Source organism: Leptosomus discolor, chromosome 5 (assembly GCF_034619465.1).
Source record: "Leptosomus discolor isolate bLepDis1 chromosome 5, bLepDis1.hap2, whole genome shotgun sequence".
Classification (NCBI taxonomy): domain Eukaryota; kingdom Metazoa; phylum Chordata; class Aves; order Leptosomiformes; family Leptosomidae; genus Leptosomus; species Leptosomus discolor.
Window position 1 is genome coordinate 81,391,463 of NC_141395.1, and position 26,353 is coordinate 81,417,815.

Sequence of the window (26,353 nt, forward strand, 5' to 3'; positions counted from 1 at the left end):
GTGAGAATACAACATTTCCTTGTTCAGCTATCCTAGAATACAAATGTCAAACTCTGCATAAAAGATACATAATGATTAATGGTAACTCATTGTGGAATGCAAATCATTTTACCGTATACCTCAACTGCTCCTTTGAGACAGAAAAGGCTTTCACGAAAGAAAACTCCAGGAGACCCCCTCTGAGAAAACTTGGCTGGAGGTTTTGGATTTTATCTGGTTTAGCAATAAAATCAAATCCCAGGAAAGAGCTAAAAATCGGACCACACTGTACACGTGTGCTTGAAACAAGCTAGGAGTTATGCACTGAGTTGTGCCCAAACCTGGCAAGACCAATAGTTGAAAATAAAATACTAACTACATAGCTGTTGATGAAGTTATCGATACATGTAACTCGCATCAAGTAGTTTTAAAAGTTTGTTCTACAATTTGCAGACACGTTATACTCTGCTGTATTATGGGACCGGTATTGTAGGATTCATGCTTTTGAAATCACAACTCACACAGGAGAAGCTTAAGAACACGCAGATGATTTAACATAAGCATGGCTGCTGAATATTTAACAGGGCGACCTTAATGTTCTCCTAACAAAAGGGAAAAAACCACATAACGTACACACGGTGTGCTGTAGACTAAATCACCAGTTTATCAAAACCAGTAGATGTCTTTTACAGATTTTATGAATCTTCAGCTCAGCTGGTATTGCAACGCAGAAATTCCTGCCTCTGAGCCCACTCTTTCTTTACAGTGACACTACTTGCTATACGGCATAGGTGGTATCTTAGATAACATTGACAGTGCTCAATTACACATCTCAGCATAGTAATTTACTATGTAGAGCCCTATTTGAACCAGAGGGAGTACACATCTCAGTTTAGCCTCTCACGAAGACGTTTAAGACCAGAGGCCCTGATCCCATAAGAATGTGGGTATCCGTCATTTTTAAACTTCTGAATAAATGTGTGATATTCAATTCTATAGGTCTTTTTAAAGGCTAGGTATGAGTGAGAAAAAAACACAAAAGGAGAGAGGGAGGATAAGGGTAAAGGCAAGAAGATCCCATAATTACCATTAATAGAGGAACTGGACAGTCTTACTGTTTCCAGGTCACTCTATCATATAGAAGCAAATTAACATATGGGAACATAAATAGACTCCACTGATCTTCAGTCACCCATTATTATTCAAGAATTTCTGGGAGCCTTCCTGGTAAAAGAGCCTTTAGAAGAGGAAAGTAAAGTAGGTAAGTGACTTTATGGTGAATTCACAGGTTATTGTTTAAGGCAGCAGAACTGTGCTTTCTTTCAAAAACTTCACTTTGAATTTTCCACCTGTTTTCTATCTGCAGACCTGAGGTGGCATTTAGTTACCCGTTTCAAAAGAAGGTGGGCTGTACCAGGCTGTTTATTTGAATACATGTTCAGTATATCGCATCCAACACTGTTTGTGAAAGCTAACTAACGATTTTCCATTCAACCTTTTGAATTGCATTAAATGATGCAATAGGAGCAAATGTGGTGGATTTACCTCATCAAAAACATCATGAATTCTATAAAACCCAAGCTGACCCAGCTGATCAATAGTCCATGTACTGAACGCAGCAATCCATCCAACATCATCATGCGTTTCATTTTCGGCACAGTCTGACCTCTATGCACAATACAAAAGTCCAAGTAGCAAATAAGACAAATATGGATTGCAGGCAGTAGTAGCAGAACGATGTTCTCATTTTTTGGTTTGTTTTGTGTTGTTTTTTTTTTAAAGAATAACTCTTATTGTGCTTATTTAATTTGTTTTTTTCTCAGTAGGTCTGCCAGTTAGAACTCAGTCCCATAGCCTGAGCTGAGTGTATTAGCAGGGCATACACCCCTTCCTCAGGCAACTACAGGGTGGAAAGTAAATCCAAAGTCAGTTATCAAGATTTTATCTTTTCAGTTACAAACACGTGGAAATTAGGAATTACAACATAACGGTGGGGCCGTAATAATTTCATGGTTATGTAGAGAGTGAAAATTACACTGCTTTGTGGTCTGCAACTTGGTATGTTCATTCTCAGAGTAGTGCCAAGAGCTCGATTAAACTCAGAGATCAGTGCTAATACTCAAATCCAAAATCTTAAGAACCATAAAGATGGGAAATAAATATATTAAGCCCTCAAGCTCTAATCCTAGGAGTATTGAGATATCAGATCTAAAATTCACCTTGTCAAGCATGTCCTCACACTTCATAAATCTACACAGGGAAGTAATCCAAAGTCCAGTGAAGTCAGCAGGAAAATTCTTTCCGCTAGTTTCAGTGGGTTTTGGACAGGGCTCCAAAAAAACAAAACTCAAGGAGAGCTACAGAAGAGCATCCAGAATATCATTTTCCAGTGGTATAAATCATTAATCTATGACTCCTGAAGTTCCTGAGATACCAGTTTATGTTGAAATCAAAAGTAGGGTGGGAGGGAATAGGTACAGGGGTCATGGGACAACAAGCAAAATAATATGATTTCAAAATATAATCATGATTGGGGAAGAACAGCACAAATAGTGTTATAGCCCATGAACTTTCCTGACAACAGTAATCAGAGTGGTATTTTAATGGCTGCTATATGTGCAGGGCAATAAAAGCTCACAATTTTGTTGTGTTGCATAAATACTAGAACTGTTCACTCTCCAACTTTTCTGGTAATTCAAGCACAAATAACTTAAAATTGTAACACTTGATAAATCACGTGAATTAAGAAAAACAGATTTTAATAATTTGCAGTGTTACATGGTGCGTGCATAGAAGCTGTAAACCTGAGAACACACACAGTAAGCATTTTCCAACAATATAGCTCTACGATTAAAGCAAAGGTCTTCTTACAGTTGCAACACATCCTAAGTTGTGAAACAGGAGCAATTTGTTTAAGTGACAAATGAAAACAGCTTACCTAATCCTTCTAGAAGATCCTATCAATTAAGAAAAAAAATGAAAAAGTCTTCACATGAAAAAGTCCACCTTACAAAAAAAAAGATGCGAAGCAACATTTTCATGATACTTGTATTCGAAGACAGCAGGAACTGCAGGAGTCCGAACAAAACTACCAAAGTAGTTATACTGGCTTTTTTCTCCACAGATATCAATTTAAATAAGTTTTTAAATACGAACACTCACCTCAGTTTGAGCCATAACTGGCAGTTCTATATTTTAGGGCAGTTAGTCACATCTTACCATTTAGCATTCAAAGAATCTGGTTTTTTTTTTTTAAATATGACTTACATTGTTTTCTCATCTCTTTAAGTTGATCCTTAAAATATATATATTTTTCATTCCTTTGCAAATCTGAGTCACTGTTCTTGCTCTCCAGCGCAGTAAATTTTTCTTTTACTAAATATTTTAAATCTGGTATATTTTCTGGTTTTTCTCGTTTTATCTGTAAGGAATAAGAAATAAAATGTTATTCATTACGACATATTTCAATACAAAGCAAAAGATGTCAAGCAAAAATTCATTAACATAATCTCTGTTTCTTTTGACTACGGTTAGGTTTCCTGTTCTGAAACCATAACCTCCAGGTAATTATTTATTTCAGCAAAAGTAACTATGAAATGTAGAGATTAACTTCTCAGTGTCATTTAACTCAGTTGCTGTATAGTGGGTTCTTCTCACACTAACAACAGGGAAAACGGAACCTTGCAGTCAAATTTATTTCCGTGAGCTGTAATGGTCAACATCTTCACAACAACCAGCATAAACACTGAACGTCAATAAAACCAAAGAATACAACCCTGTCCAAAAAGTTGAAAAGATGACCGAAAAACAGAAATAACTTTTCTTTAAAGAGTTTTCTAAAAACCTCCACTTTTTCACCATTTTTGAATCAGATTTACAGACACTGATCATCTACATGCATGCTTAGTGTGGTAACATCCGCAAAATACAGTCCTCATCCTATGAAACTTGACAAAAGGAGCAAAGGAAAACAGAACACGCTGTGCCCAGGGCAATGGGGGCAATCACACGCACTCCAACGATCTGCCTGTATCAGCATCACAGCAAACTGCCGCCAAAGAAGGCCCATCACAACCAAACCCAACATTGTTCAGTACTCAGCTGGAGAAGAAACTTGGCTATCAGGTGTATGCACGCACAAGCAAAAGCAGTACAGATAGCTAACGTAAAAGGAATCCACCTCAATTTATTTGCACTGTGTGAACAAGAACCATACAGGCAGGCAAAAACAGTTTCTTCAAAAGCACTTGCTTACAGTAATTGCATCTGAATCATCTTACGAATAAATGGCTAGAAATAAAACAGAAGTCATCACATAGACAGTATTTATTCCAAGAATGCAAAAAGCACTTTGGGAACCCCCATAAAAACAGTAAATTAGTTTTCCCTTCTGTTTCTCAAGCAAATATTAAATTCTAGGAAACCGTACCTTTGACAGGTCTTCCTAAGAACTAGCTTACAGGTGGGGGGGGCTGTGCTATGCAATGAACAGCAACAGCACAAACTCTGAAAGAAGGTGGACATCTGTTAAATAGTTAATGCTAAGCATTTTCTGCACCAGACAAAGGCTATTTCTATCCCTAACATATGGCAAAACATGCCAATCTGAAACAAAAGGAGGTAAGCACCATTTCTGCAGAGCCACTCTTCCCCTACCACACACGTTAAATCCTGCCCCTCACCAGACCATGGTACTATGCTTGTGAAAGACAGGAAAAGAGCCTACTGAGAAAAAAAAAAGATCCACTTCATCAAATCGTTTACAGGTTCCAGAGTCTACAGAGACATTGGAAATCATACCGTATATATTTTATTTCAGAAGCCAAAGAAATTATAAATGTTCATGTAAAAATGGAATTTGCAGATATATAAAATGCTACATAGCCAAGAAAACTCTCCTTTCAATCAAAGCAAAGCAATCCATAGAACTATTATTTCTTCCAAGAGTAAAGCCAGTTTGGCACATTTACTTTAGGCAGATGCAAGCTGTGGCAAGAATACAAAGAACACCATGCACTGCCAGGTGATAGCATGCCATTTTCAAAAGCACCTGGAGATAAACTATCACCTACCACAACATCCAACTGGGGATGGGAAAGACTCAGGAATACCTTGGTGCCAAAGAAGCATGGTCGCTATGAAAGACCAACAGCATGTCATCACAGATGCTCAGACCGGCACATAGAGCCAAGCAGCAGCAGACAATCCTTATCCTATGAAACTTGACAAAAGGAGCAAAGGAAAACAGAACACGCTGTGCCCAGGGCAATGGGGGCAATCACACGCACTCCAACGATTTGCCTCTGTCAGCATCACAGCAAACTGCCGCCAAAGAAGGCCCATCACAACCAAACCCAACATTGTTCAGTACTCAGCTGGAGAAGAAACTTGGCTATCAGGTGTATGCAAGCACAACAAAGCAGTTACTAAATCAAAATACATTTAAAATCCAACACATTATAACATAATGATTTGATTTGGACATGAAGTGCAAACATACTCCTTTCTGCAACAACTCCACCAGGCTGTTTTTACTGACATTCTCTCTTCAACATAAAAATAACATATAAACACAGGACCACGCTCACAAGCACAGCCCAAATAACAACCTGTCACTAAGACCTGCCCTCATCACAAATGAGAGCACTACGGCCAGACACCATACAAAAGATCCAGCTATGTATACTAAAAAAAAGAAGACATGCTTCTAAGTTGCTGATACACAAAGAGTAAAAGAAATTACGTGGACATTCATTACAGACACCCATCTGTAGCAAAGACAACGTCAATAATCTCTCCTCTCCACAGGGACTTTGTTACACATCGATATAATTACACCAGGCCCTTTTTATCTTCTTCTTGACTCATGCAAAATTTGAGTACAGAAATTCACCAACATAGCACCTTCAACCATGCCCTCACAGTGAGAGGTGAAGAGAAGGGCACAGCCAATGTTAGTTCAAACAATGGTTCTCTCAGCTCCAACTTCCAGAATTAAAGGACTTTACAAATACGAGCAAAAAAGAGCAGGAACTGAACTTATCCTGTTACGCTAGCAAAAAGGACGGATGTTTGAGGAGCTGCATTATATACACACGAATAAGCTTTGCCCCTTCCACCGTGGAGTTTAGACATCTCTACTAACCTCAGAGAACAACTATGCAGAATCCTCCCTTGGCTACGTAACTATAATCACACGGCTTGCTGCCATAGCTCTAACAAAGAGCGAGCTAGCATGTTATTTGCTAAAGGCAACATGAACAATTCCACCAGTTACCAGGAAAAAAAAAAAGTCTTTCACACCAGCTATATACCCAATAGCAATACATCACGTTGTGAGGACAGTCCAGCAATGCAGCACATATGACATGGGCTCAGACAACCATCTAACACAGAAACCTAAAGAGTCAGATGAGAGAGATGCTCAAAGAATGCTCTTTCCTGTAGTTTAACTTCTTTCACATTTACAATTTAAATGCAGTTTCTGTTTGCCTCCAGATGATTGCTTTCATTAAAACGATCAGCAGAGACACCATTCCTGACCACACTCAATACTGTGCCATCACGTACGCTACTACTGAAACGCCAGGTGGACCTTCTGGAAGGTCAACACGTCACAGCTGAATAAGGCATGTCCACCCACTATAATAACAAGTAAATACACTTGCTATGCACAAGCAATTTCTCTTTGGTGCTACATATCCTGTTCCATGAAGAGGGTTGAGAATGGTCTAACCCAACAACATAAATGAAAAGGAATGAAAACGTGACATCAGTTCTAGTCCACTCATGGTGGGACAGAACTGCAACATTTTATAGACTGCATCAGCACAACACCCACAACATTACAGTTTTCTTTAGTTCTCACCACCCACTCCTACTCTACAGATGTACGATGGATGTAGTGATGATGAGATCAGCATAACAACATGTACGACAATACGAACATAGGATATGGCTAAGGGACAGGGCAAAACCATCAACATTTAGGGTAACAAGCTGGGGTCATACTTCTTTTTGGTCTCAGCAGCATGTCGGACAAATGCTTACTAGCAAACCTGGAGCCACTGGCACGTTCAGTTTCTCAGTAGAAGTTACTTCACATGGGAACCATGAAAGACATGTTAAGCAAACTACTGTTCATTTAGAGGCACTGTCAGCCAAAACCAGCGAGCTAAGTAACACCTTGCAGTCATTAGTCAATCCATTGAGAGTTACATTGATTTTGAAATGGGGTGGAGGCATACACACCCTACAAAGCATCCTGGAAATGACACGTAACTATAAACTGGGAGTGTTCAGGACATACGGTGAAAAGAAGTATCAGTCACAACAGCTTGTTTACAGCAACAGAAAAAGCAAGAGCATCTGCTGTGACAGCCCCATCGCAGCAAAGAACCACACGGGTATTTACATGGGAGCTCAGCAATAAGAAGGAGAACAGACATGTTTTACATCACAACTAATGATACTCCATACATGATCTACCAGCACTGCTGATAGGAAAACACATTTAGAAACATTAAAAAAAATGTTTAGAAAAACTAGCCGTGGTTTACCTATCGAAAGATGCATCTGCTCACGGCCACACACCACACCACCCGGTCACAGCTGATATGTGCAAAGAGGTTCATAAGCATTTGATGGGCAACGCTTATGAAATGAGCCAGTTCTTGGCAGGTCTTTAATTTCTGCCATTATCTGTTTGCAAGGATGAGCCTTCCTTTTGCAGATTCTTTCACCAGTAGGTGTCTATTCCATGCACAAACTGTTAGCCTATGCCTCCAAGAACGAGGCTTTTTGAAAGGCCAGCTTGCACGGCCTAAGGTAATGGTAAATTCAGGGTATTCTAAGGGGCAGTCTGGGGAATTTTTATTTCATCAGTTACCCTAACCACCAAATGGGGAACAGATTATTCTGGTCCAGACCAACCCCGGAACCAGTGAGGTCAAAGGCCATAAACTAAAACTGGACCGGCTTGCAGTATTAGCCTACGTACAGTAACAGATCAGTGTCTACAAAGGCACTAACTAGCATAAGTCTGCATGCAGCATTACAGCATTTAGCAATTTGTCCTTCCTAGTATTATGTCCCAAAACACTTCACAAACATTAAAGAATTTAGCCTCAAACGCCCATTGTGACATGTGTACCATCAACTGTATTTTACAAACAGGGAAACTGCGGCATGAAGAGATGAATAACTTGGCCTAAGGTTGCACAAGGAGACTGTGGCAGAACCAAGAATAAATAAATCCCGGTTCCGTGCTTTGAGCACAAAGCCATCCTTTTACCTTCTCCTTTAGCTGAGGGAAAGTTCAAATTAACATGTGCATTTGGTTCACTCTCTACAAAGAGGCCTCAAACAACTTGTGGCTGCTTGGCAAACTTTGTGATAGAAAAGCGGCCTTCTGCGTACCACAAAAATGCTCCACTGGACTTTGCATTGCAGTGGTTCAGCATGTGACACTCCACAGTTGTTTTTTAGCCTTTTCTTTCTCCTCCCTCCAGCACAGAAGTCCTTTAGCTGCATATTTTCAATCATGTTGCTGTTCCTAGGTACCCTTTCTCAGGGCTATCGTTTATCCCCTTGGTTTTGAGGAGTCTGTCAGTGCCATCCATTTTCTCAGAAATTTCTTGCCATACCTGAACCATGTTGAGGTTTCCCCAAACCAGTGACGCAATCTATGAAAGAACTACCTTTTCAAAGAATTCAGAATTCTCACCTCAATCTTTCAAACCACACATTATTTGCTCCCTGTAATTTAATCCCTACAAAATACGGACTTTAAAAGTGTAATTTATGGATATTATTGACATTCGGTATTTGTGAGGTAAAGAAACATTCCTGCTTGCTAATGACCTTTCTAATGACCAAGTCAGCTGACATGGCAGAATTCCTTCACTTTCCAGATTCCTTGCTGTTTCATTTATGAAAGGGAAGGTAATTAGTTACTCAGTGCTAAGAATCTCAGAGGTTTGTAGTTACCCAGATATTGATATTCTTTCAGGACAACCCAAAAAAGGATAAGCTGATGTCTCCAGCTAACCCCAGCTAACTCACAGTAATTTAGACTGTATTTACACAGCAGCCACGTGCCTGTGCAGAGGCTTATGGAACACTGATAGCAGTCGCATCTTTTGAAGAAAAACTTAGTATCTTAACGGCTGCTGTTGGGACAGAATTTATTGTCTCCGTGAATTTGATATTGTAAAGGAACCCAGTCAAGATTTTCCAGACAGCGTCGGGTACTTCAGGACTCGGGGTGACTAGCCTAAGACAGCCTACAAAGATCCGGTTTTCAGAACCTAGGTATGTCACACTTTCTGAATTGACATCACTTTCAAATGTCTGACCCAGACACGGACATATCTAAACCTACTTATTTCAGAGAACAAATGCCAAGAATTCTCTGGCTACAGCAATAAGTACGGACACTGTCAAAACAGCCTCTCTGAGTGGCTCCATCAGATAAAAAATAACTATTCTTCCTTTATTTAGATCTCCTATGCAACAAAATCAACCAAAAAATGCATGCCACATTTCTTTCTTGTTTAATGATTCCTATGTCCTATTATTTCATCCTTACCTCACTAAATAATTTATTATTACACACAGCCTTTCAACGCGTGCATTTATTTTACCTCAGGGTAAGTCAAAGTTTGCTGCGATTATTTATTATAACCGATTTTTTTCATTGAGAGGGAAAATAACATGGGAGCTAAGTAAATTTGTGGGTTGAGTCACCCATACACTTTGTGAATCATGTGAGAACCAACTCTAAGTGAGTCACCACTGTAACTGAATCAGGCTGCAAAATTTCAGCTCAACCTAAACAGTCATTTATTATTCTTCAATGGCTGGATTCAAACCCTTAGCAAATATCAGATCATTTGCTGATGCACAAATAAAACACAGCTCTCGGAAACATCTGCAAGGGCAGCCGAGAAGGATATCATCATTCAGCAGCAGGAGCTGCACTAGTTTGAACACAGTCTGAATTGCCTAAGGGCCCACATCTGATTCAGGAGGTTCAACACCTCTATACACCATGGCTGCAGGGCTGGGACTCCGGTTGAGCAACACCTTCGCAGACAATTGTGAAATGCCAGAAGAGGCCTATTTATAAGGGCTGACCCATACTTATGACACATACTGCCTATTAAACTGGGCCAGCACAACAGAAAATGACTGTCAGCACATTTCAAATATCCCAAAGCTCCGCCAGAGTAACAGTCTGAAGGTGAGGCAGGGTTGCCATGGTTCAAAAGCAGCACGTCAATGCGGCGGTTGTAGCTAAGCTGTCCCCCACAACGAAACGGCTAGTACCTTCCACAGTTTCTTTCCCCTACTTTGAATGCAGCTGGAGACGTTTAACCTTTACAAAGAAAGCAAGCACAGCGGAGCACACGCTGCTTCCATATATATACTGGGGTATATCCAAACAAACTCCTCACAAGCCACGGCACATTAGAGTCCTTTTGGTAAGGCTAGAAATGGACTTAGGCCCACCCCGTTTGCTTTCTTTCTCCTGTTTAAAAAGGAACCATATATACCAAGGGGGATTAAAGTAAATGAGCACCAGGTGAAGAAACAAGATTACCTGGGCACAAATGCAAAGTTTACAGCCTGAACCGCATTTCTCGGGGTTCCCATCTGTTAGAAGTTTCACCTCAAGCAAAATGCTTTACTTTGCACATGTTTTCACAGAAAAAAAGCCACCATTCTCTGTATTTTCCTCAGTTACCCACTTTGGTAAACACAAGACTCTGAACATCTTTTTGTTTCTCTCCAAGACCCCTTGTGTGCTGCTTTGCAAAGTGCAAAGGGGTAAAAAGAAGCAATGAAAGGGGATCTTATGGAAATACCGGTATTGAAACTACTTGCTACCAAAACTGGCTCATAAAGACAGCAACAAATGTGAGCATTAGAGGTGAGGGTTTTCCCAAGGTACCAAAGTAAGGAAAGTTAATGGATATTTAGCACCTTAATCCCTTCAGCATTTCTGAAAGCCTAACTGCCTGTGGTTTGCCGTGAAGGTTGGACTAAATTTTCTTAATTATTTCAACCAAAACAGAAGTCTGTACTCATCTTGTTTCTCTGTAGTTTTCCAATAAATGAAGTAGAATACAACAAAGCAAAAAATTCTACAGTATTTGGGAGACATTTATGAAAACACCTAAAAAATATGGTTCAAGGAACATTAGAAGAGCAAATACATAAATTTACTAATCCCTTCTCTATGTACTTCAAAATTCTGCCACAAACATAATTTATATGCAAGCTAATTTTGGTGCACAAGAGATACACAGCCATCTTGCTCTTTTTTGCCTGAACACAGATTAAGGCTATAACGGCAAAAGTAAGTATTCTTATAAAAATGTTGCTTTGTTCTAACAGTGAGGCAGATGGTGCATCTGTTTTAGTAAGGTTGATTCAGCAAATGCATCAGGCTGTTGAACCAGTTTACCAAGCTGCTGATTAATTCACATATTTAGAAAATACATTAACATGGATATTAGAACATTTTTTTTTAATATGCCACTCAAACTGATGGGAATTTAGACATTGATTTCAGTGGGAGCAAAAGAGGGCCCTACGGTGATTTCGGATTAACAACCTGTTTACTCTTGTACGGCTCTGCTTGGCTGACTGAGATCACTAAAACTCATGTTTTCCGTAGTGTGGAAATAAAGGGCTAAATCCTTAAACACATGCAATGCAGTGTTATCTGCACCAGCTCCTAAAAAACACTGTTGATTTATGCCAGCTGTGAAGCGGATCCCTGTTTAAATACCAAGTGTGACTTATCCTTTGGAGACCTGTATACAGCACGTATTGTTAAAATCGGCTGATTTTCCAGAGGGATGTTTTCCATATTCCTTGGGTGTACCTTCAGTGGAAGTCATGCAGACTTTTTCAATTTTTATTCCTCATTTTTTTTTCATTCATCTGACGAAATTCTTGTCCTCAAAAAGTTCTTCAGTACCGACAGCATTTCTTCTTCACAGTCTCCAAAACAGCAATGTGAGTCATATTGTCATTTTTTTATTAAGACTAAATGTAACCTTCACACTTTTGGGAAACAGCATTAAGATTTCTTAAGTACAGACTCATGCTTTATTTGAATTGACAGCTGAAAAACATATATCCTGGCCGACACTTAGAGACTAGGCTCATCAAATTAAAACATCTATATTAATATATGGATCAAAATGGCAATAGTCCCATCAGCATCAGCTCCCCCTTTAACACAGAACACTGAATTCAGTGGTGGTGCGGAGCTGCACTAAGCAGAAACAAAAAAAAAGTGCAACGGCAGTATGCCCCCTCAGTGTCCTCCTAAACTGGGAGTACCTACCTTCCTTACTCTGCAGCGGGAACACCTCACCTCGCTGTACAACAGCCGCAGCCTGTGCCCTGGGGCAGAATTACCTTCTATTTTGCATTTACTGCGAATGCCTTAGAGACAACTGTCTCCCTTGAGCCTTTCCACGTATCGCATTCTTCAGTCATTATTAGTGACGCTTCCTTCTCCAGCTTCCTATTGGGACAGCGCTCAACAGAGCTATTACCCCCTAAATCCCAGGTCTTACTTTCATTCTTATCCTTCTTGATTTACCAGTCCTGGCTGACAGCTTGCACCTCTTCCCTTGTCTTGGCAAGCACTATGTGCCTTTCTAGTAGATGCACAAGTGATTCTTTTCTGTCACACCGGACACTTTGGAATGCTAACATACCTTTTCTGCTCCATAGGCGTCCCAGGACATCTCAGTTCCCTAGTTTTTATTGGCTCCCTGCAGGCAGTGTATCACCTGACAGAGAAGGGTATTTTCAACTGCAATTCTCTTCCTCCTCTTTGCTTATAGGCCCCATCTTTGTTATTAATGCAGTTTCAGCAAAGCCTCAGAAACAGATCTATTTCAGAAAATTAGCATTCAAAGGGCCTTTGCTCACAGTGTGCTACATTAAGCTGCTTATACGTTCCTCTATAGTCACCGGTTTTTGCAAAGCCAACATGTGCTCTGTAACAGCCTGGATTAATCTTGTCCACAGTACCACCCCACACATCCTTCCCACTGACTTTCCAAAATCCTTGGGAGCCTATCCACACCTTTCTTGTCATCTATCAGAGCACAAGAGGCTGGTTCTTGCCAGTAGATAACCGATGATGCCAGTCCCTGCCACTCTACCTGTTCAATTTTCAAAACAAACGCATTCACACTTTCTCTTTCCTGGTCCTCCTGCAGCGGGAGAGCTCTTCATAAATATTTGGGAATACATCTTTAAATCCTTCTTCAAAATCCTTGTTTAAAAATATCTTCCTTTATTACAATGCCCACAAACCCCTTCACAACTGTCTGTCCGTTTCTGTACTATGACAGCTGTGTGTCCTGCACGACTGAGCCCAACTTCCTGACTCCAGAGCAACCCTTTTTACACAGAGCCTCGCAAAACTGGGTCCTGAGAAGTTCGATAAAACCTGAACAGCTTTTTTATTATAGGCCATTACATTAATTTCCACATCTTAGCTCAAAACAGGTTTGCTTCATCTCTCCACATTAAAGGAAACCTGGAAAACTGGGAACAATGTAATAAGCCATAATTAAACGCAATACTAGCAACAGCGATACCTAACTGTAAGATGGATACTGGATGCAATCTGACAGCTGACGGTAGAATTGAAAGCATACAAGAAGAGTTTTTAAGAATTCAGAGACATTTGTTTTGCAACTCTCTTGCAAATTATATGCAATGCCTTTTTAAAAATCTAAACATAAATTATCAATCCAGTTTTAAAATTATGACCAAAAATTAACTCATATTCCAACTCTCCAGCTTGTATAGACACCCCCTTTACACAAGCCCTTGATTTTTACATGTTCTTGGGAGTAATTAAAATCCAACTATAATTTAAAACCCTTTTTAAATAGTTTGTATTTAAAATAACAATTTCTGTAAATGAGATTGGTGTGTGACAGCAGTCTCAGTTTACTCATGCCTGCAAAATGTGACAGCAGGTGAGAAGAAACAGGAAAAAAACGAGAATCCTCAACAGCAGTAACAAGGCTAAAGGAGATGGTTCTACCTGAGAGTCTGTCTGCATGGCAATACCAAAAGAAGGACCACAAACCAGAAGAATTCCTAAATGGAGTACTCTTCACATACACTGTTGAAATACTGTTTGTGAAAGCCACGTAAATTAAAAAGCCTAGCCTCAAATTTAAATACACTTTTCTTAATACTGCCTTGGCCAACAAGAAAAGGTTATGGAGTAGAAATCTTGTTTATCTTCATAAGAACTTGCTCACACAGGAAGTCAAACCAGTATGAGTTCGGCTGTAATACTGAAAAAACTCCGTACTTCTTTGCCTATCAAAACCATTCCCATTATGCTGTCTGACAACCCCAGAAATTTGATGTTGTCCATGACTAGAAACTGTCACTTACCGTAAGATTTAAAAGCATAAAAAATAAGTCATTTTCTCCTTTACTTATCACGCTATGCATGCAAGTATTTCCTTTCTGTTATTTTCAAACTCAATAGATACATTTTTTTCTTGTTCCTCAGTTTCTGTAACGCTATCAAATTTATCTCCCCAAATTATTTCAGGCTGCTAGCACAAACCCTATGCCAGCCAACTCTCTTGATCACACCTCCCCTGCCATTCGAACTTCTCCCTACATCTTCCTGAATGTTCAGTCCTAGCTCTTATATTTAGTACTGGTTTTGAACTCGTCCTTCCTCTTTCTCATATTTCTTTGCTTTCCCTTTTTTTAGCTTCTTTTGAAGCTCATCTCATCACCATTCATTGCAATTTTTCAGTACCACACTTTCCTTCTTATAACTATCAAACTCACTTTTCCTTCCTTCCTCTGACTCATTCACCGTATATCACATGCTAAACTGATTCCTCTCTTATTACCAGCCCTAATTATGGGATGCCTCCATTCTTCCTTTTATATATTACATTCTCACCAAACACCAGCTCCTGAGTCACTGGCAAAGGATTCAGGGAGCAGACGGAGTGAATGACTGCCTCCCCTCCACACACAGGTCAGCAGTCTCACAGGAACGGTAGGTTATGCTGACTTCTTCACAGGCTATTGTAGTACATGCTCTCCCAAGGGCACCCACCGGTACCCAGGAATATTTTGTCCTGAGAGTGCCACTGCTGCACGCTTTCCTCAGCTGTCAGTGACCTCCTTAAGTCACCTCATTATAAAGTGAAAATGCGCCATCCAAAGTGGAACAGTGTAACTCCCCATAAGTAACTAAACCTTGTAAGTGCATCTCCCGCTTCAACAGGGATCTGAGTACACGTCACAGTAAAATATTTAAATTTGACTTGACACTACTCTGTAGTTATTCACAAAGAGATGGAATTTCAGCTACTTCTCAGCCAATCGCTTGCTATTTTGGCCAGTTCCTCTAGGTTAACTATTATCGATCCCCATCATTATCTCTCCCCTCTGTTTTTGTCTTCTGCCATGCAAGATACAGTCACACGATAATATTTCTTGCTTCATGAGTTTCTCTTCTCCACCGACCTCACCAGCACATTCTCTTGTCCAAGGAACGTAAGTTTTGACAGCAGACGCAGCTCATCTCTTCAAAATGTAGAGCAGTTGATATCTGCCCTTGTTTCTCAAGTTCATGACAGACTCCTGTGATGAACAATGAGGAATCTCATCTTGTTACATAAAATACTACATGCAAAAGAACCCAACAGGACAAACAACTCCCTGAGGAAGTTATGGATTACAATCAGTAAGCAGATGGATCATTAACGGGTCAACCGTTTCATTGTTTGCATGACAGAGAGAATGAGACATGCCTACTGCAAAGCTGGGTAACAAAACCGAAAAAAAAGAACACCCAACTCACTGGCAGAAGAAAAAAACTCTTTTGCAGAGTCACTAACTCAAAACGGAATAATTAAAACTCCCACTTCAGAAGCTGCCGCTTTGAAGTGGAATTGCAGATCTCTATTTGCATATTAGGAACGCTTGTGTCGATTTCCATGCTCCATCTGGGCAAGAGATTGCAGATGTGGATGACAAGGCTCTGAATTAGGACAAATCAAATGGAGGCGGGCTCATGAAATCGTTTAGAGATAATTATGAGTCTCTCAAGACGATGTAATTAGTATATTAGCATGGTTTCCTCCTGCACAAGTAAATACATTTTAACAATATGTAATGTCCTTATGTCTGCTGTTTAATATTGTCAGCCCTGCTAAAACTCCTTCGTACCCTTCTGTTTGGTCTGTCAGCGCTACTGTAAGTCCCTGCTTTGTGGCAGACAACTAGATGCAGAAACAGACTAAGTTGCAGCAAAGACACAAATTGTAGCACTTCAGCTTTAGCGATCCTGCTACCTAACGCTATCCTCTCCCTACATTAGACGGTCAGACTTTTTAGAAAACGGATGGAGAAAGCCAATGTCAAAAACCAGGAATCACCAAAGCCAGCTATCTAAGCAAAGATTGTCTAAGAGCCAGGGAGTCCTATTCCTCTAATGGCAATGGGCGCCTCCACCACAAACCCTTTCCTTGAGTCAGTTGCTTAAGCCAGGCAAATCCTTCCTCATAAACAACGATGAGCGAAATCCACATACTATCAGATTTAATATCTCAGTGGTTAAAACAGTCATCAGTAAGGTGAGTGACCCGTTTTCAAATCTCTGCTCATCCCACACTAGTTGTCCTAGCCCATAGGCTATTGGGTATTCAGGGGTAAGACATCTCCATCTCTCCTGTTTGAAGTTGTTCCACTTTGTATAACTAATTAAAAGATAATTGGAGCAAGTACTTGAACCTGACTCTCCCACATCCCAGGTTATTGCCTAACCATTCAGCTGTGGATCCAGTCTCTCATTTGTTTCTGCAAGGTTCTTAAATCATGTAGGCACTTTTGAAAATCCTATTCTCTGTATTTTACATACCAATACTCACAGAGCAGAAAGCCATTCATTTCAGAATTACCACTACAAATATATCCCATTCTCCTATACAGTACCAGCTGTCTTGCTCAATGGTGAAAAACAGGTGGTTTGGTGGTTTGTTTGTGGGGAGGGGGGTTCTTTTTTAAACCCTTTGCCACAATACAACTCATTTGTGCAAGTACAAAACCAACTTTTTCTGTGGTTCTTAGTTTTGATTCCTTGCTTGGAGAAGGCAATGAGAAGCCTCAGTATTCATAGATAGCAGAATAAAAGGATATTGGTTTTTCACAATGATTGATGATTGTTCTTTGATTCTAAGAATATGGTGCGAGCTTCAGAAAGCACATGATGTGATGAAGAGCTCTCCACCCTAAAGAGCTCGCAAAGTAAATGATGAACCTGGCACACAAGCAAAGACGCAACATAAACCACACATCGGGAGAAACACAGATTACAAATCCAGGATAATGAAGCACAAGTGAAAGCTTGTAAGGTATTTCAAAATACGGACAGCCTGACAAGAGGCACTTGTTCAAGGACTATACGGGCATCATGAGCTGATAAGGGAAAGGTAGCAGACTAGGGAAGAAGTAGTACACATGACAAAGTAATCCAAGGAAGGTTGTTCACTGGTCTACACAAGCAATACATGTTTACATTTATTTTATAGTTATCCCTGTATAAAACTTGCAAATCCTTTTGCCTTAGTTTCAAAATGTAAAATAACTACAGTCTGAGAAGAGATGAGGGAAAATTTTAGAAATGTTGGGTGAATGGTGGCTTAGGAAAAATCAAGAGTCCAGTAACAGTATTGTGAAATGTTAAATGCAACAACATTACACATCAAGCAGGGGAAGATCTGATTAAGAAAACCTAAATTTTGGCTGTGCAAAACCACACTGGCTCATTTATGGTTTCCAGACATGTTTTTGCGACACTGCATTCTGTTAGTCTTCAGTTTACAGGAGTTCTTCCCTATAGCAGAGGTTTGTAGTGATATAATACGGGCACAAACCAACCCCCAGAACAAAAGGTTAAAGTCTTTTACAATATTTAATTTCTGTAGAGATTTAAACATTTAAATATGTCATTACAAAACAAAATGACTCAGTATAGATGTAATTCAGATGTACCAAAATGCATTAGTCACTCAATAAAACAGGCACTGAGGATTTACTAAAAATACTTTACAGAAAAAATAACAACATATATTTACTTTACTTAAGAGTGATTGTTGTGGAAAACACATAAAACCAAATCCTGTATAAGTCACCCTAATTTGCCTACCCCAAAACGAGGACTGCTAATCCTAGTCCTAAAGCAGCATGGCTAACTCACAACCAGTTTCCAACCCTTGCTTTGAACAGCAGTGCAAGAGGAAGCAATGTGTGATATGATCACAAGGCAAACAAACAGGGCAGGGAACTAACTAACCAACTAACTAACCAGCAGCATGAGTAGCTCCTTGCCAGATGGGAGTCTCACTTAGGGGCAGAGTTAACTTTCATCAGCTTCCTACTCATCTTGAGATGAGATGGTGTTCCTCAGGGAACCCCAGCAACAAGGAGCCCTGCAATCAGGACACAAAACCAGAAGGCAGTTGGATTGCAGGGATCGCAAAGAAATCCCAGAGACGTCACCAACAGAACCTGCTCCCAAACGGTGATAACACAGCACGGGTCACCAGCGCAGCCTTTCTGGTAGTTTAGCAACCTCAGCCTCCATGGAAGCGCTGAGGGAACATTCTGCCATCCAGCCCTCGGACTGCGCAGACACCCAGGGCTCCTCCCCGGGGCAGGGAGCTGGGGAGGCGCGTTCTGATCAAGTCACTGCTATGCTCGGTGAGGAGTTGCCAAGAGAGGTCAGCGGGCTTCACTGCATCAGCGGTGCTGCACAGGAGACCAGTAGGATCTTTGAAGAAATTTCTCCAAGACTCAAGCTTAATCCCCATTGGGGTAAGAATTACCAGATGTCTGCTGGAAATGCAATACAGCAGAGAGGAAACAGTCCAGGAGGTTCCTGGAGGGTGTGGAAGAGAACTGCCTGACACAGCTGGTGAGGGAAACAACTAGGGAAGGAGACCCACTGGACCTGTGGTTTGTGAACAGAGAAGGACTTGCGGGTGATGTGATGGCTGGAGGCCATCTTGGGCATGGTGATCATGAAATGATTTTTTCATTCTCGGAAAATTAAGCAGGGGGGGGTCAGCAGAACAGCCACCATGGACTTCCAGAGGGCAGACTTTGGCCGGTTCAGGAGCCTGGTTGACAGAGTCCCCTGGGAGGCAGTCCTGAAGGGCAAAGGAGTCCAGGAAGGCTGGGCATGCTTCAAGAAGGAAAACTCAAAGGTGCAGAAGCAGGCTGTCCCCATGTGCCGAAAGACAAGCCAGTGGGGAAGAAGACTGGCCTGGCTGAACAGAGAGCTTTGGCTGGAACTCCAGAAAAACAACAGAGTTTATGATCTTTGGAAGAAGCGACAGGCAACTCAGGAGGACTACAAAGATGTCATGAGGTTATGCAGGGAGAAAACTAGAAGGGCCAAAGTCCAACTAGAACTTAATCTGGTTACTGCCATAAAAAATGTTTCTATAAATTAACATTAACAACAAAAGGAGAGCTAAGGAGACTCTCCCTCCTTTATTGAATGCTGTCCTGGTTTGGCTGGGATAGAATCCCAGCCCAGCCATACCAGGCAGGCTGTTGGCAGTTTTGAGTCAGCCAGGGCAGCTGATCTGAGTTAGCTACAGGGGTAGCCCATCCCATCATGTCATGGTCATTATAAAGGGGGGAGGTCGTTTGAGAGAGAGGCGTTCCTCCTGGAGTTCTAGCTAGAGTTCTTCCTTCTCCCAAGGACCGTGAGGGCCAGACATTCTAGGCTGACTATAACTTCTTATGCTTTACTTGTTTTGTTGTTTCATTAAATCTGTCCTTGCTTCAACCTTCAGATCTCTCCTTTTCCCTGATTCCCCTTCTCAACTGGGGAGGGGTCATCAGGTGATAGAATAACTGCTATAGTTTAGCCTCTGATACGGGCTAAATGTAGACAGATGTGGGGGGAAACATAGAGCACCCAAGATGAGGTAAAGGCTGAGGTACTTAATGCCTTCTTTGCCTCAGTCTTTAATGGTAAGACCAGTTGTCCTCTGGGTACCCAGCCCCCTGAGCCGGAAGACAGGGACCAGAACGAAGCCTCCATAATCCAAGGGCAAATGGTTAGTGACCTGCTACACTACTCAGACACACACAAGTCTATGGGGCCAGATGGGATCCACCCAAGGGTACTGAAGGAGCTGACAGAAGTGCTCACCAAGCCACTTCCCACCTTTTATCAGCAGTCCTGGCTAACTGGGGAGCTCCCAGTTGACTGGAGGTTAGCAAATGTGATGCCCATCTACAAGAAGGGTTGGAAGGAGGATCTGTGGAACTACAGCCCTGTCAGTCTGACCCTGTGCTGGGAAAGACTATGAGACAGATCATCTTGAGTGCCATCACACAGCATGTACAGGACAACCAGGTGCTCAGGCCCAGTCAGCATGGCATTATGAAAGGCAGGTCCTGCCTGACTAACTTGATCTCCTTCCATGACAAGGTGACACACTTAGTCGATGGGGGAAGGGCTGTGGATGTTGTCTGCCTAGGCTTTAGTAGAGTTTTGACACCACTTCCCCCAGCATTCTCCTGGAGAAAGTGGCTGCTCATGGATTGGATGGGTGTACTCTTCAATGGGTAAAAAAAACTGGCTGGATGGCTGGACCCAAAGAGTGGTGGTGAATGGAGTGAAATCCAGTCAGTGGCTGGTCACAAGCGGTGTTCCCCAGGACTCAGTACTGGGGCCAGTTCTGTCTAATATCTTTATCAATGATCTGGACAAAGGGATAGAGTCCACCCTCAGTAAAGTTTGCAGTTGACACGAAGTTGGGCAGTAGTGTTGATCTGCTTGAGGGCAGGAAGGCTCTGCAGACGGATCTAGACAGGCTGGATTGATGGGGCAAGGCCAATTGTATGAGGTTCAACCAGGCCAAGTGCCGGGTCCTGCCCTTGGGCCACAACAACCCCACGCAGCGCTACAGGCTGGGGGTGAGTGGCTGGAAAGGTGCCCGGCAGAAAAGGCCCTGGGGGTGCTGGTCGACAGGCGGCTGGACATGAGCCAGCAGTGTGCCCAGGTGGCCAAGAAGGCCAACAGCCTCCTGGCCTGGATCAGAAACAGTGTGGCCAGCAGGAGCAGGGAGGGGATCGTGCCCCTGGACTGGGCACTGGTGAGGCCGCCCCTCGAATCCTGTGTGCCCCTCACTGCCAGAAGGACATGGAGGGGCTGGAGCGTGTCCAGAGAAGGGCAACGGAGCTGGTGAGGGGTCTGGAGAACAGGTCTGGTGAGGAGCGGCTGAGGGAACTGGGGGTGTTCAGTCTGGAGAAGAGGAGGCTGAGGGGAGACCTTATGGCTCTCTACAGCTACCTGAGAGGAGGTTGTAGCAAGTTGGGGGTTGGTCTCTTCTCCCACGTAACAGGTGATAGAACATGAAATGGCCTCACATTGCACCAGGGGAGGTTTAGATTGGACATTAGAAACAATTTCTTCACGGAAAGCGTTACCAAGCATTGGAACAGGCTGCCCAGGGAAGTGGTGGAGTCACCATCCCTGGAGGTATTTAAAAGATGTGTAGGTGTGGTGCTTAGGGACATGGCTTAGTGGTGGAGTTGGCTGTGTCAAGTTAATGGTTGGACTCGATGATTTTCAAGGTCTTTTCCAACCTAAACAATTCTATAATTCTGTTCCATGATTCTAAGAACGCGTGACTGATGGACCAGGAAGACGATACATACCTGCAGAGGGTGGAAGCTGGAAGCCTGTGACTTCAGGTGACAGGAATAAAGCTCTGTTTCCTCCTCTAGTTGTGCCTAGCTAACAGTTTCAGGAACAGTAGGGTGTCTTGGGGGAGAAAACAGAAGAATCCATCCCTATTATCCAGGCAACTCTGCTTGCCTAGAACCTAGATCACTGATGTTGCAGAGAAATTGCCAACACCCACCCATCCTTCCAAATTCCACCTCTTGCTGCTAATCCTTGCGGGACAGAACTAACATAGCCAAGGGAAACCTTGAGCAGCAAAAACGGAATAGAGGTTAGAGCAAACATGAGGATGCAGAAATCCCAGCGGCGCCCTCTTCAATCCTTCTAGTCAATGGAGAGGCCTGGCCAGCAGATGTAACCAGCAGACTAATACCTGGTTGTAACCAGCAAGACTTTAGTTTCTGCAATTACAATGTCTCATTCAATGAAGACAGACTGCTACAAAAATATAGAAGCCACCTGACAAAGAGAAAAACATCTCTGCAAAGAGACTCGCTATTCCAGTGATGATGACTTTAAACCAGATTCACTAAGGAATGGGTACTTGGCCCAGAGTTAAAGGAAAGGAGGAGAAAATATGTATGAGAGCAGGCCACGAGGGAAAGTTACACATTTCTACATGGAGGGAGGGCATGTAGAGGCTTACCTCAGCTGTCTGGATGTTAATGTACAGAGCTTGGCCAACAAACAAGAAGAACTGGAAGTCTACGCACAGTCAGAGAGTTCTGGTGTGATCAGGATCACAAAGATTAAACAGGATAGCATCCATGACTGGAACAGTGTTGTGGCAGCTGTTCAGGGAGAATAAGCAATGGAGAAGGGCAGTTGCACTTTCTCACAAAGCACCTCCTTGTCTATGCAGAGGTCCAGTGTGAAACCAGAGACCTATCTGTCAGGAATCTTCTGCTCAAAAGCAAAGGCCACGCAGCAATGGGGGCCTGTCACACACCACCTGCCCAAGGGGACGAAGTGGGTAAGGGTGTCCATAAACATCTACCCAAAGCAATCCCAGCCTTGGCCCTCATTACAGATCTCAACCATGTGGGCACCATGGCATTTTACAAGCAATCCAGGATATTCCTAGACTGCAGTGGTGATAACTCTTTAATGCAAATGCTAGGGAGACCAAACAAAGGTAATACTCTATGTGAGCTTTGTGCACAAACAAGGAAGAACAAGTGGCAAATGTGGTCACAGACAGTAGCCTGGGAGCAGTGACCACAAGCTGATTGCATTCAGGATCCAGAAGAAGATTGGGAAGGTAAGCAGAAGAATTAGGACTCAGGATTTTATGTAAGTGGGCTTTGGCTTATTCAGGAGATGGCTCAGCAGAATCTCCTGGGAAGTTGATGCAAAAGGTACCTGCTGGTAAATTTTTAAAGAAAATGTATTGAGAGCTCAGGAACAAATAATCCTGTTGTACAAGAAGACCGGAAATTTCAGTAGAAGACCCACTTGATGCAGCAAGGAACTTCTTAATGAACTGTAATGCAAAAAGACAGCATACAGCAAACAAGAACAGGCAACAAAAAGAGTACAAAAGCACTACTTTGGCACTTGGGAACAAAACTGGGAAAACCAAAGCGCATTTAGAATTAAAATAAGTGAGGGATACAAAGAGCAGCAAGAGGAAATTGTGTAAGTTCAGAGGAAATGTGGGATGTTACCAAATGGGTGAGACAACCTAGTGGCTGTGCAGAGGGAAAAGGCTGAAGTACTCAATGCATTTTTGCCTCAGTCTTCACAGGCAAAGATTACTCCTAGATTTCCATGTGTACCGGAGCGGTTTGTGAAGGAATGGGCTAGGGACAAGAAGTTAAGAATGAGTTAGAGCAATGGATATATTCAGATCTACAAGGACAGACAAGATTAATCTGAACGTGCTGAAAGAGTTTGCTGATGTGACTCAAAGAGCGCTGCCTGTCATCTCCAAGAAAAGCATGATAATTGGGGCAGGCCCCTGAAAGCTGCAAACAGGTTAGCACTATGCCTGTCTTTAAAAAAGGCATGAGAAAAGGAACTCTGGCAGTTACAGGCCAGTTAGCCTCACCTCAGCCCCTGGAAAGATTACATACCACATCCTTTTGGAATCCACCTCCAAATACGCAGAGAGCAAAAAGGTAATCAGCAACAATCAACATGGGCTTACAAAGGGCAGTACATGCTTGATCAAACTGATTGCCTTATGTGATGAACGGATCTGAAATCCAGATGTGGGGAGAGTGGTGGATGTAATCAAATGGTCTGGTAGGTAGACTGAAAATTACTGGGACAACTGGGCTCAGAGGGTAACACTCACAGTAAATATTAGTTTGAAATCTAATTGGTAGCCAGTACCAAGCACAGTATTATACTGGTGAGCAGTAGGGCTGAAAATGTACAATACCCTCACCAACGACCTGGATGACGAAACATAATGCACGCTCAGCAATCTTCTCCACCACACTAACCCAGCAGCATTTGACACATCAAGCAGTAGAGCTTTAATCAAGAAGGACCTTGAGGAAATTCTGGACTGGAAATGTCAAGTTCAACAAGAAAAGTTCTGCAGTTTTTCTAGGGGCAGGGTAACCCCACACATCAGTGGATGCTAGGAACTGGCTGGCTCTGTAGCAGCTCTGCTGAAAAGGACAGGGAGGTCATGGTAGATGCCAAGTGAAATACGAGGAAACGTTCTCACTGCTAATGAGGCAAATTGGACACTGGCTGCGTTAGGAGCAGTGTGGTCAGCAGGACAAAGGAAGTTACTCTCCCCCTGTATGAAGCATTGATTAGGCGACACCTTAAATACTGCATCCAGTGCCAGACTCCCCAGTTCAAGAGGTATGATCTACTAAAATAAGTAAAAAACCCTATATTCTATGGTACCCAACCATCCAAGAAACCATTTCATCCCATTTGGTATGGCTGGGATCAAAGCAAGTACTTAAGTTGGGATTTCATCAAATTTTTAAGAAGGGATCCCAGTAGATACTCACCCAGAGCTGTAACTCACCTCATCCTGTCAATATTACAAGCAAGATTTGTTATTTCGAACAAGCTATTAAGTTTTTCTTGGGCATTAAGGGAGAAAACTGGCTGCAAGACAAGGATCTAGCTGAAGATTCCTCCCTTCTTTGGTCCAAATGGGTGTAGCTCTGCTAACTTCAAGCCGGATTTTATCTCCTAGTACCTAATTATTAAATGGTTTGTGTGGTTTTATATGACACAGATTTGAAGTGAGCTTTGAGATTAAGAATTTTTGAATTATGTAATGATGCCCAGAGCAGGAGCTGTTCGTTTACTTACTTTCCAAATCATCAAATATATGAGTAAGAACACAGAGATAAATTAATAGATACCCTGAAGACTTTCCAAATATTAAAATTATGGAGGTGAAAGGTAGTTTTCAGATAAAACTATGTTCCAAAATAAGTTTGAAACTAAGTATAAACATTACCTGTCTAAAGCTATGTGGCCAGTCAACATAAATTTCAGGACGCAGTAGTGCTTATGGACTCTGTATTTTCTATGTACTTTGTTTTCTGCGGCATGAAGATGTGAGTGCTGCACCAAACCAAAGATCCATCCAGCATATTCTCTTGTCTTTGGCAGTAGCAGAAGCAAAAAGCTGGAGCAGGAGTATAACAAGAGCGCCAAACCGAAAGATCGTCCCCTGTTTCTCACCATATACTCACCCTTACTTCTAGTAACTTGCAGTTCAGGGATTTCCCAAGACAGTGTCTGTATCCGAATCTTTGCATCTAATGGCTGTCAATGAGGTTTTTCTCCATGAATTTGTCTGGTAGCTTTTTGAACCCATTAATGCTTCTGGTCTCCGTAACATCCTGTGGCAATTAATTCCACAATGTAATTATTCACTATGTAAAAAGTTACTTCCTTTTGTTGGTTTAAAACCTGCTGGTGGATACTTTCATTAAATGGGTCTTGTTTTTATGTGACACACTGTGAACAATCACTCCTGTTCCATCCATGACTGCACACACTGCGATCATAGTCACATCTTCCCTGAATTAACTGGCAGTTTCTCCTTGAACAGAAGCCACATCTGTGATCCTCTACAGGTGTTTTTTTGCCTTAGCTGGACTTTCTCCTTACCATAAAACACTGTCCCTTCTATTAAAAATTTAACAGACAAGTATGTACTGAAAAGAACTAGTGCGAGGGACTAATATAAGGAGTTTGGGGTCGAGTTTTGTAATGGCTGAGTGTAAACCCACTTTGAGCTGTAATACACGCTACAACTATAGTGACCTATGCTGTGCACATGAAACTGGCCGATGGGATTTGTCTGACACATGTTTATAAGCCTGACTGATGAAGGAGGCCAGGCACATGCAAACCTAACTGGTAGATTAAGGAGGATGACTAGCTATACTCAGGTTTAATTAGCTCATGGAGTGTTAGCAGAGACAAACATCGATATAATTGCTGGGGCAGCTCTGTGCAAATCCGACTGACGGGCCAGATTCTCTTAAGACACTGTTCAACAGGATCTCCATCTTCTGTCAGGTTTTGTCTCTCTCTGCCCAGAGACATAATGCACTGCTGTGGATGGGAGAAGAGGCAATGCTTCTG

At 42.0% G+C, this 26,353-nt stretch overlaps 1 protein-coding gene across 1 annotated transcript in view; it reads right to left on the bottom strand.

The window, feature by feature from the left end:
* The window catches only part of NSMCE2 (NSE2 SUMO ligase component of SMC5/6 complex), a 135,924-nt gene that overhangs the window by 68,764 nt on the left and 40,807 nt on the right, over positions 1-26,353 (bottom strand). Inside the window, exon 4 of the mRNA XM_086466141.1 lies at positions 3,247-3,400. Within this exon, the coding sequence (XP_086322267.1) occupies positions 3,247-3,400 (154 nt within the window). The remainder of the gene's footprint in view (positions 1-3,246; positions 3,401-26,353) is intronic.